We start from the raw sequence: 12,306 nt of genomic DNA, 5'->3' as shown, positions 1-12,306 counted from the left end.
CACACACACACACACACACACACACACACACACACACACACACACACGCACGAATGCACTTATTTGCATTACTATACATGCAAAGACATTCCAAAGACATACTTTCACCCATAACCATTAACACTGAAGGCCTGAAAAAAGGACCTCATAACTGTTCAGACTGTTTAACGATAAGGACTACGTATAATATACCACCCACTAACTGATCCAGTTTGTCCACTGCAGCAGCACAGCTACTCCACCAGGGGGCAACATGCATCACTAAATTCTTCTAAAAATGCATTCCAGGCTCAGCATTTGTATGTGCATGTTTGGAATGTGAGTGTGTGCATTGGTGCATGTGCATCTGAATGGATGTATCATGTGTCTGTGTGAGGGATTGTGTGGTATGTGTGCTATGTGAGGACTGCGGGGTTTGTCCAACAGAAAGAAGCCGAGCAGCTGGCGAGGTGTCAGTTGCAATGGGAAGTGATCTGAGAGGAAGGGAGGGTCAAGTAGCACTAAGATCTTTGAAGGCATGTGAGAAATGCTGCAGTTATATTGAATGGAGGTACCCAATACCCTACTAAACAGCATGGGAGTGTGTGTGTGTGTGTGTGTGTGTGTGTGTGTGTGTGTGTGTGTGTGTGTGGCTGACTGAACATAGCTGTGTTTCAGCTTGTGCTCAAGCATTAATGGGAAAGTATGTGCCTCAGCAAGTATTGTGGTCGTTGGAGAAAGTCCCTGCATGTGTGTGTGCGTGTGCGTCTCACCATTGGATGATTTCCGTGATCTGGGCCTCCCAGTGAGCTACACTCTCCTTTTTGTCAGCCAGCTCCCTCATCTCGTCCTCCAGCTGCCTGTTGGAGCTGCTCACCTTCTCAAACATGCTGGTCAGCTGAGGGGAAAACGCACACACACACACACACACACGAGTAATGAAAACAGATCATATTCAACATCATACTAAAAAGTGTAGAGCTGTAAAGCTCTCTAGGAACTGTGACATGTGCTAAATGGATTAATTTATATAGAAATAGACTGGCATTACATCACAGGACCGTACTACTGTGTAATGAGTGTAACAGGTGTCGTTGCTGCATGACTACAAGTGAAGGTGCTCAGCCTTGAACATGATGACTGGTTCAATATGGAGGATGAATCATTGTATTGTTGAAGGTTATGACAGTTGTTAGGAATTAACTCCCAGGTGCTCAACCCCGCTAGACTACAAGGCTGCTAAAGAGGTGTGTGGACTCCCAGACACGCACACGCACTTACACAATGAAAAAGGTCATTAACCTCAAAGAAGTTGTGTCATTACAAGTGTAAAACTGCCCCATTGTTTGCTGGAATACCTGCTTTGTGGGCACATTTTCTTTTTTAGTGTAAGCAACTTTAAAGACTGATGTAATGTGTACGTTAAAATAGTAAGTTATTTTTGTTTTGCAATGGCTTTCCAATCCTGGAGCTGGTCGCTAACATTTGGAATATATGTGGTCGGTCACAGTCATAAAATAATGTCAGTGTTTTTGGGAAAAAGCCTTCGAGCCGCTGTAATGAACACAAACATGGAACTGAAATAAATATTTGCTTTTTTGGCATGTGCTGTAAATCTTTGAGTTGGAGCCCACTAAATGACATATGCTGCATTCCAAAATGGACTCCCAGTAATGATGCCAATAGAAACACAGACGCCACACCTCATCAGAAACACCATGGGCCTCATGCGGGAACCCCCCATGCCAACAGATTCGTTCTTAAATAGCTTGTACGAGTGATTTACGAAAACTTTCACCAACTTCTTGGTATTTTGTCATATTTTCTTAGGTGGGAACCCATGTCATTCCTCGCATTACGAGAAGTCCTTGAAGTGGCACACGTACAAAAGAATTAGAGAAATGTTCTTGCATAAGGTCCAATGTACTTCATGAAATCACTGAAGGTGGATTTGATTTATATCTGCTAATATATCAACATCTGTCACACAGTAAATCAAGTACATCTTGACTTATTTGGTCTGTTGGTTTTGGAGTTTGACTTGTATCAAAATGTCACGCTAGTCAGTGGATCGTGTTTGAAAATGAGGATCTAGTGCACAGATGTGACGGAGTATCACACGGATGTCTGCACAGGTTTGGAAATGACCATCACACACCAGGAAATTATTTTGCAGCGTGATGTACATCATGGCTTGCCAATTTTATGAGAGCCTTAAAGATTTTCTACTAATATTTTACGGGCAGGTTTGTGGAGTTTGGTGGATCTGAATTGAAAGACTCGTACGAGCAAACAAAGATTTAGAATCAGAATGCAAAAACATTCTCGCAGAGCTGGACTTTCTGCGTTATTACTCCACACCCATCAACAATTTGAACTTGTCAACAGTGAAAATTGAACTGCAGAGGTTTCCCCGCTCTGAGAACATGCACGTAAAGACATTCTGAATTGAAGCCTGATTTTGCTACTAAACAAACAGAGTTGAGCTTCAGCGCCTTCCTTTGAAAGATTAGACGAGTCAAACAATAATATTTTCACGCTCTCCAAACGTATTCAAGGACTGTTTTGTACTGAGAAGCAAATCATACAGAAACATCTAATCTGTGCTAATCTGAGTTCTTAAGCTTTTATAAATATCGTTTTTCAGAATATGAAATAACAGAATAATACATTAAATATGTAGCGTGACGCGTGCTTTCACTCTGGTGGCAGCCACATCCATACTGGCTCCATTTCATCCAGATACTTTCCATTTTATCAGTTGCAGACTTTAAAAACAACACTGACATTTTATTCCATATGTCAAAATGCCTCCCGCTCCTCAGACATTGTTTAAATTCGGAGCCTTCTTGAACTTCCAACAGCTAATTCCAAAGTCAATAGAGAGAAATCCAGAGAGCCATTCCATCTGCAGGAAGCTACAGAGTGCTTTCATGTGGGATATTGAACCGTGATTTCTTTGGCATAGCTGAGAGAGAGGAATGTGATGAAAGGGTTTGGGCCGGGTTACTTGGGGTTAGGGAATTGTATTTTCTTTTTGTGTGTGCATGTGTGTGCATGTGTGTGTGTGTGTGGTAGAGAGATAAGAGATAAACAGATCACTTCACAGCTTTTAACCCGAGTGATTTTTGTTTTACTTTGTGTGCATGTAAACAAATCTCTTACCTTATCCAGTTCACTGGACAGCTTTTTATTTTCCTCAGTGAGCAGGACTCTCTCCCTCTCGTACTTCTGCTTGTACTCGGTCTCACACTCCTCCCGCTCGCTTTGGCTGGAGGAAGCACACACGCCGATTGTTAAGCTCGTCACACTGAACACTTACATTTTTTACCTGACAGTAAATTCCATCTTGATTTAGTCAATATAACATGAATACTACCTCAATATTATTGAAAAGATTTGACATTCTGAGATTCTTTTATTTCGTGGGAGGATTTTTCTGCTTTCCATCCTCCTAAATTCAAATGCAGGTACTCTACATTAAACTTACATACTTATGAAATGAAAACTACCAATCTCTTAGTCTACCTCCTCTGAATGCCTCATCTGTCCTACATATGTTGGTGTGTGGGCCTCAGACTCCACACATTTCCTCTAAGACCTAAATCCACGGCTTGGTGCTAAAACCAGGTCACCGTTATTCAGCCCAAACACATTAATGCAGTTAGAATCTGATACGGCGGTGTGTTATAAAACTAATTAGAAAGCAGTGAGAATAATGCGTCAGTAACACCAGGCAGGGAAGTTATGCTACAGGGCACAAAAACAAAGCTCGAAAGCTTTCTCCTCAATAACAACATCTTATTAAATGTGATTAATCCAGCGGTTTTCAACATGGGATCAGGTGCCCCGAGTACCTACCAGGGAGTCTGCAGCAGAATAATAAGTTACTCATTTTGATTTCTTGGTATTTTAATATCCAAGTTGGCACATTTTGACAGATTTTTCTACACATCCAACCATTTTCATCCTAATTATACCATTCAAATCTACACTTTAAGTCACAATAATATATATAAATTGCCATTGTGTTTCAATTCAGAAATAAACCCAAGATTTACATAAACATGTAAAATGACGATGTATCATCTCGACAGCACTGTTACTGCCTCACTCGGGTATTTGCTTTCAACTTCAGCTTCCTGCCTCAGGATGTGACCCACTGAGGTAAACATCAGCAGCTCACATTCAGAGGCTTGACAAGAGAACTGTGTTAAAATATCCATCATATCAGCAACCATTTCATCAGTAGACGGGTTCTCTAAAACAGTAGAAACCATCTTTGAAATGGCACTCTTGATCTAAATGCACCTCCTGAGAAACAGGGGTCAATATGGAGCGTTGAAAGTATTTGAAAACCCTTGCAAAGAGGTTACCTGCATCAGGATGTATTCTCTGGTTGGGTTAATATTATAATCAAATATAACTATTCAAAAGAAACAGCACTTCACAGTTACTACACATTAAAACCAGACAGGGACTTGTTGATAGGATGGTAATTACCTCACGCAATCATCACTGGAAAAGACAATAAAGGAAACAAAAATAACGTCATGACAGCCCAGATATTGGACTCCATGAAACCAGAAATACAGAAGTAAAAAAAACAAAAAAGACATGTGCCTTGATCGGATGAAAAAACAGAAGGAAAAGAGCACCTCTCACGGCGAGTCTTGTCCAGCTTGTCTTTGAGCATCAGGATCTCTTTCTGCAGCGCCAGGTGTTGGCCCTCGGTGTCCCGCAGCTCCTTGCGCAGGGCCTTCAGCTCGGTGCCGTGCTGCGCCTCCCTGCGTGCCAACTCCTCCTCGTACAGGACCGTCTTCTTCTCCAGGTCCCCCCGCAGGCGGCCCACCTCCTGGGTCTGGTCCGCCGAGGCTGGGCCAGCAGAGGAGCCGGCCTGCTTCACCTGGGTGGTGAGGAGATGCAGAAAATTGGAGGGGGCGGGGTGAGATGAAGATAAGTAAAGTATGGAGAAAGGAGTGTGGAAGGATCAATAAGTACAGAGCCAATATCAGAAGCCATCAACCATTGGTCTGATGACAGATAAGCTTCAGGGGGCAAGGGGAAACCAGAACCTCCAGACTCTACATGAGAGTACTGAATCTCTTTATAGAGATTAGCACAGACCAAACACACAGCTGTCTAAAGCTTCTGGTCTAAAGTGTTATCTTTTAAGGATGCACAGAGGCTCCGTAGACGGACAGGTTCGTGTTCAGCTGTGTTTGTTGGCACACTTACCTTCAGCCCTTCCAGCTCCTCCTCCAGCTGTCGGCTGTACTGCTCGTTACGCTCCCTCAGCTTCCTCTCTTTCTGAGCCTCCGCCGCCCGCTCCTCCGCCTGCACCTCCATCTGATTCAAGCAGAAAAATTCTAATTCGGAGGCGAGCATAGACGATACACCATTTCCCATTCTACAGCCACCGCGACATCGTTTCTAATCTACCGTCTAAATATTCATGGCGATCTGTAAATATTTCTACAACACACAGAAGGCAGTAGAAGCTTGAATTGTGCACCAACCAGTGGATGGAGACAGAACAGGGTGTGCTAGCAACCACAGGGAGACTACTCTACCTCCTTCTTGCCCCTCTCGGCCTTTCGCACCTCAAGGCGGAGAGACTCGACCTTCTGACCATTGCTCTCCATCTCCTCCTCCTTGTCGCGCACCTGGCGAGTCAGGCGCTGCTTTACCGACCTGGGAGAAATGTTCAGTCAAAGGTGAGGGAAAAACGGAAATAAGGAGAAACTCTGAGCAAGTATATGACCACCTAGAGTAGACTAACAAATTGGGCATTCAAAAACTAGTGTTTGTTTTGAGGAAGGGTCTGGAGCAGTGATCCTACCTGAGGTCTGTGAGTCTCTCGTTAAGCTCAGAAAACTCCTGCATGGCCAGTTTCCTCTGGCTGTGAGCTTCCTTCAGCTCTTTGGACTGAGACTTCAGCTTCTCATTGGCCTCCAGAAGATCCTGGCCAGACAAAAAAGGAGGATGTCAACACACATTTAGATTCTTACAGTGATTCCTAGGACAATTAATCTCAATCCAAGAATGGTTGAATTGACCCTTTTTTTTTTTTTAATCAAAGCTGAGCAGTCTGGTTTTTATATGAACATTGATGGTGTGTTTGTAGGAACCGCTTTAGTTCAGGTTCTCTTTTTAAGTGCTCATGTGAAGAAAAGTGTTTTTGATTACAGAAAGTACTGCAGATACTTGAACTTGCAAATCGGCTGATACACAATACCAATCTGATACCAGTGTGTTAAAACAAATAAGTTACACAGGTCATCATTCCCTCTAATATCTATTTTATATTGCTGTGAAAACATCTCCTTCAAACAACTGGATGTGTTCAAAATATTACATTTGAACACATCTTGATAAGGTTACAATTGAACTTTGCCCAATCGTTATTCTTTATAGAACAGGGCTTGAACACATCACAGTGTAACAGAATGCAACCTCTGTTACCAGCTGTTAGTTCCAATATTTAGCTGAGCAGGACTGTGCTGCTAACGTTAAGTAGCTAGACTTGTTCACGATGTATTACTATGAGGGAAACATAGGGTGCATGAGAGGGTTTAACTACAGGTGTGTAGTACTGGTTCCACATGTACAGTGGCATCACTCAGGATGTACGGATCGGGTCGCCAGTATTATAGTTGTTTTTCCTCTGTAGCATAAATTAGCTGATAAATGATAATATTACGCAAAATTGCATCAGTGCATAGATTCACATGCTCGCTGATACCTGATCCAGTATTTTAGGCTTTATCGGATGCCTTTCAGTTACCGGTACAATTCTCCAAAAAAGTTTTAAAAAATAAAATACCACTGAAGTACTTTTTGAAGCATTGTTGTCCCTCGAGACTAAGTGCTACATTTTTGTTACTATAGATAATTAGGGCACAGTATTTAAATAAATATACAAAACCGACAGAACACTGCTGGTTGTACCTTGTGCATGTCATCCTTCTCCTGTGCAACGCTCTTCATCCGTCTCTCCAGAGTCTTGGCGTGTTTCGATGAGTCCTCCAGGTCCCTGCGGGCCAGCGACACGTCCTCCAGCTGCTTCTCAAGCTGGCCAGAGTCTGACACACATACAAAGGTTTCAAATGGAATGAAACGTTACTTTAGCTTGTAACAGAATTTGACTGTGGCTGTGTTAGTTTGTTTCCAAGGTTTACAAATACTCCACAGTTTTATTAATCTCAAAATCTGGCGGAGCGAATGTCCCCTTCGGTTGGCGGGTATGAAAACTACTGTACTACTGAGCTGAACTAAATATGAACAAAAACAGAAACATCCTGACCAGCGATCTGCTTCTTGAGGACGTCGATCTCACTCTTCAGACTCCTGATCTCCACCTCCTTGTTGGCGCTGGGAGGGCCCTCTCCCGTTGGGTGCTGCAGGGCCTGCACCGTCTGAGTCGCCTCTGCAACCGGTCAGGTAGGAGGCATCAGTTTCGTGCCTTGTTATACTTTTTAAAAAGTTGCGCTAATATGCGATTAAACTTTGTCTGCATTCCAGTTAGACCAATGAAAGTACAGTATGCGTCTCTTCTCTCTCTCCGCCTCAAATTGCAAAGACGAGCCGTTTCGTCAGCCTCACCTTGCAGTTTGCGGCTCAGCTCCACTTTCTCCTGCTCCAGGCGGCGGATCCTCCTCTCATAGGCCTCTGTGGCCAGGCTGTCCTCCAGGCTGCGCTGGACATCCAGGTCCAACTGGTCCTGGCCCGCCTTACCCGACTCCCCCGCCAGCTGTCGCAGGCAAGCCCGGTCAGATAGGGAACTACAGGGGAGGACGACGAGGAAAAGGTGTAGGAGGCATGAGAACCGTACCGGTGGGAATGGGTGATGAAACGAGTGGGGATAAATGAGCATAATGTGGTTTTAACAGTATACAAACATTCAATATGAAAGTTAAGGGAGGGAAAGAGACCGGATGGAAACAGCAGGAGAGGGGAAACAGGAAAGAGAAGTGGACGACAAAAGATAGAGACGAGTTGAACGTGGAGAGGATGTTGAGTCATGGAGGAAGGGGGAGAGGGAGGAATGACAGCGACATAAAGGAAGATGTGTGAGAGAGAGACAGAGCGGGGGGAAGAGGAGAGAAAGAAAGAGTGGAAAAGGCCATTATCACTGAGCCTTGAAGAGATAAGAAAGTAAGTGGTGGGTTTGTTACTTTCTCACGGGTAGCCTTCAGTGTGAACACCACCTTATTAGGGAGGGAGGCTACTTTAGCACTCCTACACCTCTTTAGATGGATGAGGAGCAGGCTGACCATTTAGAATGGCTAATTACATTTCATGCTAGACTGTGACAAGGTGCCACACGTCTCTATTTATTAAAGGGGAGACCCTACAGGTGAATATGGTCAAACTTCTAACTCAAAGATATTACCATGAAACTTTCTTATGTGAAGACAATTATTTTTTTGTATTTTTGTATCATTTCCAGAAGAGAAATCTGATTATTGGATAAAGCCAGGTTCAAAATGATTGTTTCATTGCATTGATATGTTCGAGTCAAACGTTTTTACAGAGGAAATTTTGGATATTTCTTAGTAGCATTAAATAAATCAGAAAATACTGTACAGACATAAAAAAAAAAAAAAAACAACTTGAAGAATACTGGAGCAGAACGGTGCCTTTGCTTCATTTCATCTGTCCACTAAATATCCACTAATCATAAACATAATCATGACGTGTGAAGGACGACTTCCCAAAAAAGAAGACACCAAGTCTAAATTTAGGCAGTGGTTAAAAATAATCCTCTATATATAATCTATTTTGGCACTTACCATTTACTCGTGTAGGTGAAGCCCACAAAGGGCAGGTGGTGGCCAGAGAAGGCAGTGTGAGAGGGAGGGGGCATGGTCTCCTGAAAGATTATTAGGAAACATGAGAGAGAAGTGAGACTTTTAATTCTAATATATATATATATATATATATACACGTGATAATGAACAATATGAACAACAACCCCCTCACCGAGTTCTTCAGGCAGTCATCATCCACATCAAAGTTGGAGGTATCAGTAGGACTGCTGACCTCTGGGATGTAGGGGGCCTCGCACGCGAGAACGTTTTCCCAATCAATGCCTGAACACAAGAGCGGTCACACTTACAACACAGGATGATACACGACTCCTTTATTAATAAGCACAAAATAGTGGCAAAAATCTATCAACGCTAAATATTGATGCTGGAAATGTATTAAACCTTTTAAAAGTCAACTTCTTCTGATTTTATCACCATTGTCACGTTCTGTTGAAAAGGCATTCTTCAATATACTACAATACATGCAGTAGATCACATGAAGTTTAAGTATACATCTATGGTTTCACTTATTTGCACAAATAAGACACAAAAAAATGCAATGCACAAAAAGAGGATTTAAGGATTTAAGAACCCCAAAAGGGCATATTAATAAATGTTAATGGAAAAGGAAACAGCACTCAAATCAGGGTACACATGGTGACATTTGTGACGTTGGACTGTACCAATGAAGAAGGGGTGGTGCTTGAAGTCCTCAATGCCGTTCTGGCCCAATCGGTGCTCTCGACTGCAAATGAGCCTGCGGATTAGATCCTTGGCGTCCTCCGACACGTCTGTCATCTGCTGTGGGAACTGGAAGCGCTCCTGTGCCAGACGGGATGTGTGCATTAGAGGCAGCAGAGATCTGATTTGGTTTTTTTAGCCTTCACATTTCTAGACAGGGGGCCTCTATCCATGCACGCCCACTGGTCACTTTGTTTCTACTTTATGCTCAGAAACTCCATTACTGCAGCATTGATATGTCATGGCAATGGTATTAGCATGTCATTTACACCTACAGAAAGGCAGTGTAAAATCAACTGTACGAGCTCACCTTGTGGTTCATGATCTTCCCATAGGTCTCCACCAGAGACTCTGCGTAGAAAGGAGTCTCCCCGTACAGCATTTCATACATGCAGACGCCCAGGGACCACCAGTCGCACTCAGGTCCATACTTGCCTTTCCCATCCTCCATGGCCTGGAGGATTTCTGGGGAGATGTAGTCGGGAGTCCCCACTGCCACGGAGGACTGGACCTGGAAGAGTGGACAAAAGCAAAAGTCAAGACCTGATCCTAAAAATCCTACACACAAAGATGCAATAAACTTCGATGTCCAGGTTCAGCACGCTATTGAAAGTAATGATGATGATGATGATGATGATGATGATGATGAGTTACAGGCTGAAGTCCAGGAAGCATGCACGATGAATACCACCGCCAAACAAAGAGCATATTGAGCTCTCAGACCTCCACTACAGGATGATTGCCCTGGTCTACAAACTGTTTTAAGAACTCTGTTTTTATTTTATCAAAGCAATATTTAGAGTGCACATTTGATGCTGAATCTGGAATTAAAATCAAAGCAGTATCATAATGAATTCCCACAAAAGTGCCACAGTGGAAGAGAAAAGGCAGATGTTGGCTCTATATTATTCAGGAGGTTGCAGATGAACTGCACTCTTATCATGATTCAAAGCTTCAATCTAGACGTTTTAGTCCGAGACGAAGCGTCCAACAAGCCCTACATTTATTTTTCCAAATGATCACATAACCTCATCACTATATTAACATCGGAGGGACATACTCTGCTCATCTATTTCATCCTGTCGTTCTTCTCTTGTGCAACACCTGAGGGGAACATTTCTTCTCTCTGTCTGAATCATAAACTGCAGGCACAGCCAAGCAGCTGAACCACACACACTCCTCCTGGGAGACCCCCGGGGGTTGACGAGGAGGTCAGTAAAGCTCTGGTTTGTTTGCTTTGGACCGGAGGAGGAGGCATCAGCAGCAGTGTGGTAAAAAAAGAAAACACGTACCGTCCCGTCCTCCATGAGCTTGAGGCAGGAGCCGAAGTCGGCCAGGCGGATGTGGCCGTTCATATCCAGCAGAATGTTGTCGGGCTTAATGTCCCTGAAGGAAGACGGAGAGAAAAAGAGGAGAGAAGACAAAGTGAGCAAGCGAGTCCTCAGAGTAGAACGAAGAAGACGAGGAAAACCACTTCCAAACAAAACACCGATAGGACATTCCAAACACACACAAGCCCGGTCTCATGTCACCACATCAATTATCAAACTAAATTACATGACCTGGGGAAACTTGCCTGTAAAGCTAGCGTGTGATAATTCAGATGTAGTTATGATTCAATTAAGTGTAATTTCACCCCCTTGCCCATTTATCAGCGGCGTGACAAATCTAAATTGACCACAGGAAAGAATCACAACTGGAAAATGTTGTGGGAATTAGCAGTGCACAAAATGTTTGTGCACACGGTACGCAGCTTTTAAAAACACACACAAACACACTCCCACTCACTAAAGAGACTCCCCAGTTTGTGAACAGAGACCGCCTGTGGGGGGGGGTTACTGACAACACATTCTTTCATGTGTGCACACAGCGGCCACTACAGATCTCCCCCTCAACCTGCATGCAGGGATGCTCTGCATCACTACTGTTTGTAACGTAGGTACAGACTCTGGCTTGACTCCAGCTGGTAGGACGCATTGCTATGCTGTTATCTGAATAGCTGATAGATTAGTCCAAAAAGTAGCTCTGTGCTAGTTTTGCATTATTTGCAACATTATGAAACATTTGTTTACTTCCTGTAAGTAACCATCGCAACTTCTCTTTCTAGGTAGCAACAAACTATTAGGAAGTTATCCTAAAGGGAATAAGGTGCAGGAGGCCCTGCAGTGTGTTTAACAGGTGGTCGCTGACAGGTGGTTTGTGTCGGGCTGCTGGTGATGTTGTCTAATGTGGGTGCTGGTGTAGATCTCTGGTCTAGTCTGGTCTCTGGTGGGGGGGTTCTCAGCTTGTGCTACTTGAGTCAAAAAAAAAAAAAGAAGCTTTGTTTGCTTCCGTTTCATCTGTGACTGAACTCATCTGTGGTTTGGATCCATGTTATAATATTTGTTAAATCACACTAAATGTCCCCAATGATCGCTGGCCTGGACTGGTATGAAACAGAGACATCACTGTGTCCCACCATCGAGGCTAAATATAGCCTCTGTCTTTGCCTGCCCGCCCAGCCCCGTGTCTGAGGCCCTGTTATCAACACAGATGACCACGACGCGGCTCAATACACAAGGTATCTCTCTCACACACACACACACACACACACACACACACACACGCGCACACACACTTTATGTCCCAGGACACAGAAGTGAGCTGCTGCTATTTCTGTGCAGTAATGTGAGCATGACTCTGCTTAAAATAATGAACCTGATGCCCAACACAAGCGCGCAGCCCCGCACACACACACACACACACACACACACACACACACACACACACACAC

The 12,306-nt window shown here is 43.7% G+C and overlaps 1 protein-coding gene across 9 annotated transcripts in view; it reads right to left on the bottom strand.

Moving 5' to 3' along the window:
- The window catches only part of cdc42bpab (CDC42 binding protein kinase alpha (DMPK-like) b), a 67,524-nt gene that overhangs the window by 13,627 nt on the left and 41,591 nt on the right, over nucleotides 1-12,306 (bottom strand). For 6 of the 9 annotated variants that reach the window (XM_031872745.1, XM_031872748.1, XM_031872753.1 and 3 more), the window contains exons 6-20: nucleotides 10,826-10,919; nucleotides 9,844-10,044; nucleotides 9,476-9,614; nucleotides 8,965-9,074; nucleotides 8,775-8,854; nucleotides 7,585-7,763; nucleotides 7,286-7,408; nucleotides 6,931-7,064; nucleotides 5,822-5,943; nucleotides 5,553-5,673; nucleotides 5,218-5,328; nucleotides 4,638-4,885; nucleotides 4,483-4,497; nucleotides 3,145-3,250; nucleotides 753-877 (exon numbers count right to left, since the gene is read on the bottom strand). In XM_031872745.1, coding sequence (XP_031728605.1) covers nucleotides 753-877; nucleotides 3,145-3,250; nucleotides 4,483-4,497; nucleotides 4,638-4,885; nucleotides 5,218-5,328; nucleotides 5,553-5,673; nucleotides 5,822-5,943; nucleotides 6,931-7,064; nucleotides 7,286-7,408; nucleotides 7,585-7,763; nucleotides 8,775-8,854; nucleotides 8,965-9,074; nucleotides 9,476-9,614; nucleotides 9,844-10,044; nucleotides 10,826-10,919 — 1,908 coding nt within the window. The remainder of the gene's footprint in view (nucleotides 1-752; nucleotides 878-3,144; nucleotides 3,251-4,482; nucleotides 4,498-4,637; nucleotides 4,886-5,217; nucleotides 5,329-5,552; nucleotides 5,674-5,821; nucleotides 5,944-6,930; nucleotides 7,065-7,285; nucleotides 7,409-7,584; nucleotides 7,764-8,774; nucleotides 8,855-8,964; nucleotides 9,075-9,475; nucleotides 9,615-9,843; nucleotides 10,045-10,825; nucleotides 10,920-12,306) is intronic. The other 3 variants (XM_031872747.1, XM_031872754.1, XM_031872750.1) reach the window with 1 other exon arrangement.

The sequence above is a fragment of the Anarrhichthys ocellatus genome, unplaced genomic scaffold, assembly GCF_004355925.1.
Source record: "Anarrhichthys ocellatus isolate YVR2014 unplaced genomic scaffold, GSC_Weel_1.0 scaffold66, whole genome shotgun sequence".
Classification (NCBI taxonomy): Eukaryota; Metazoa; Chordata; class Actinopteri; order Perciformes; family Anarhichadidae; genus Anarrhichthys; species Anarrhichthys ocellatus.
Note: the sequence above shows the minus strand (reverse complement) of the source record. Positions and strands in the feature narration are given on the sequence as shown.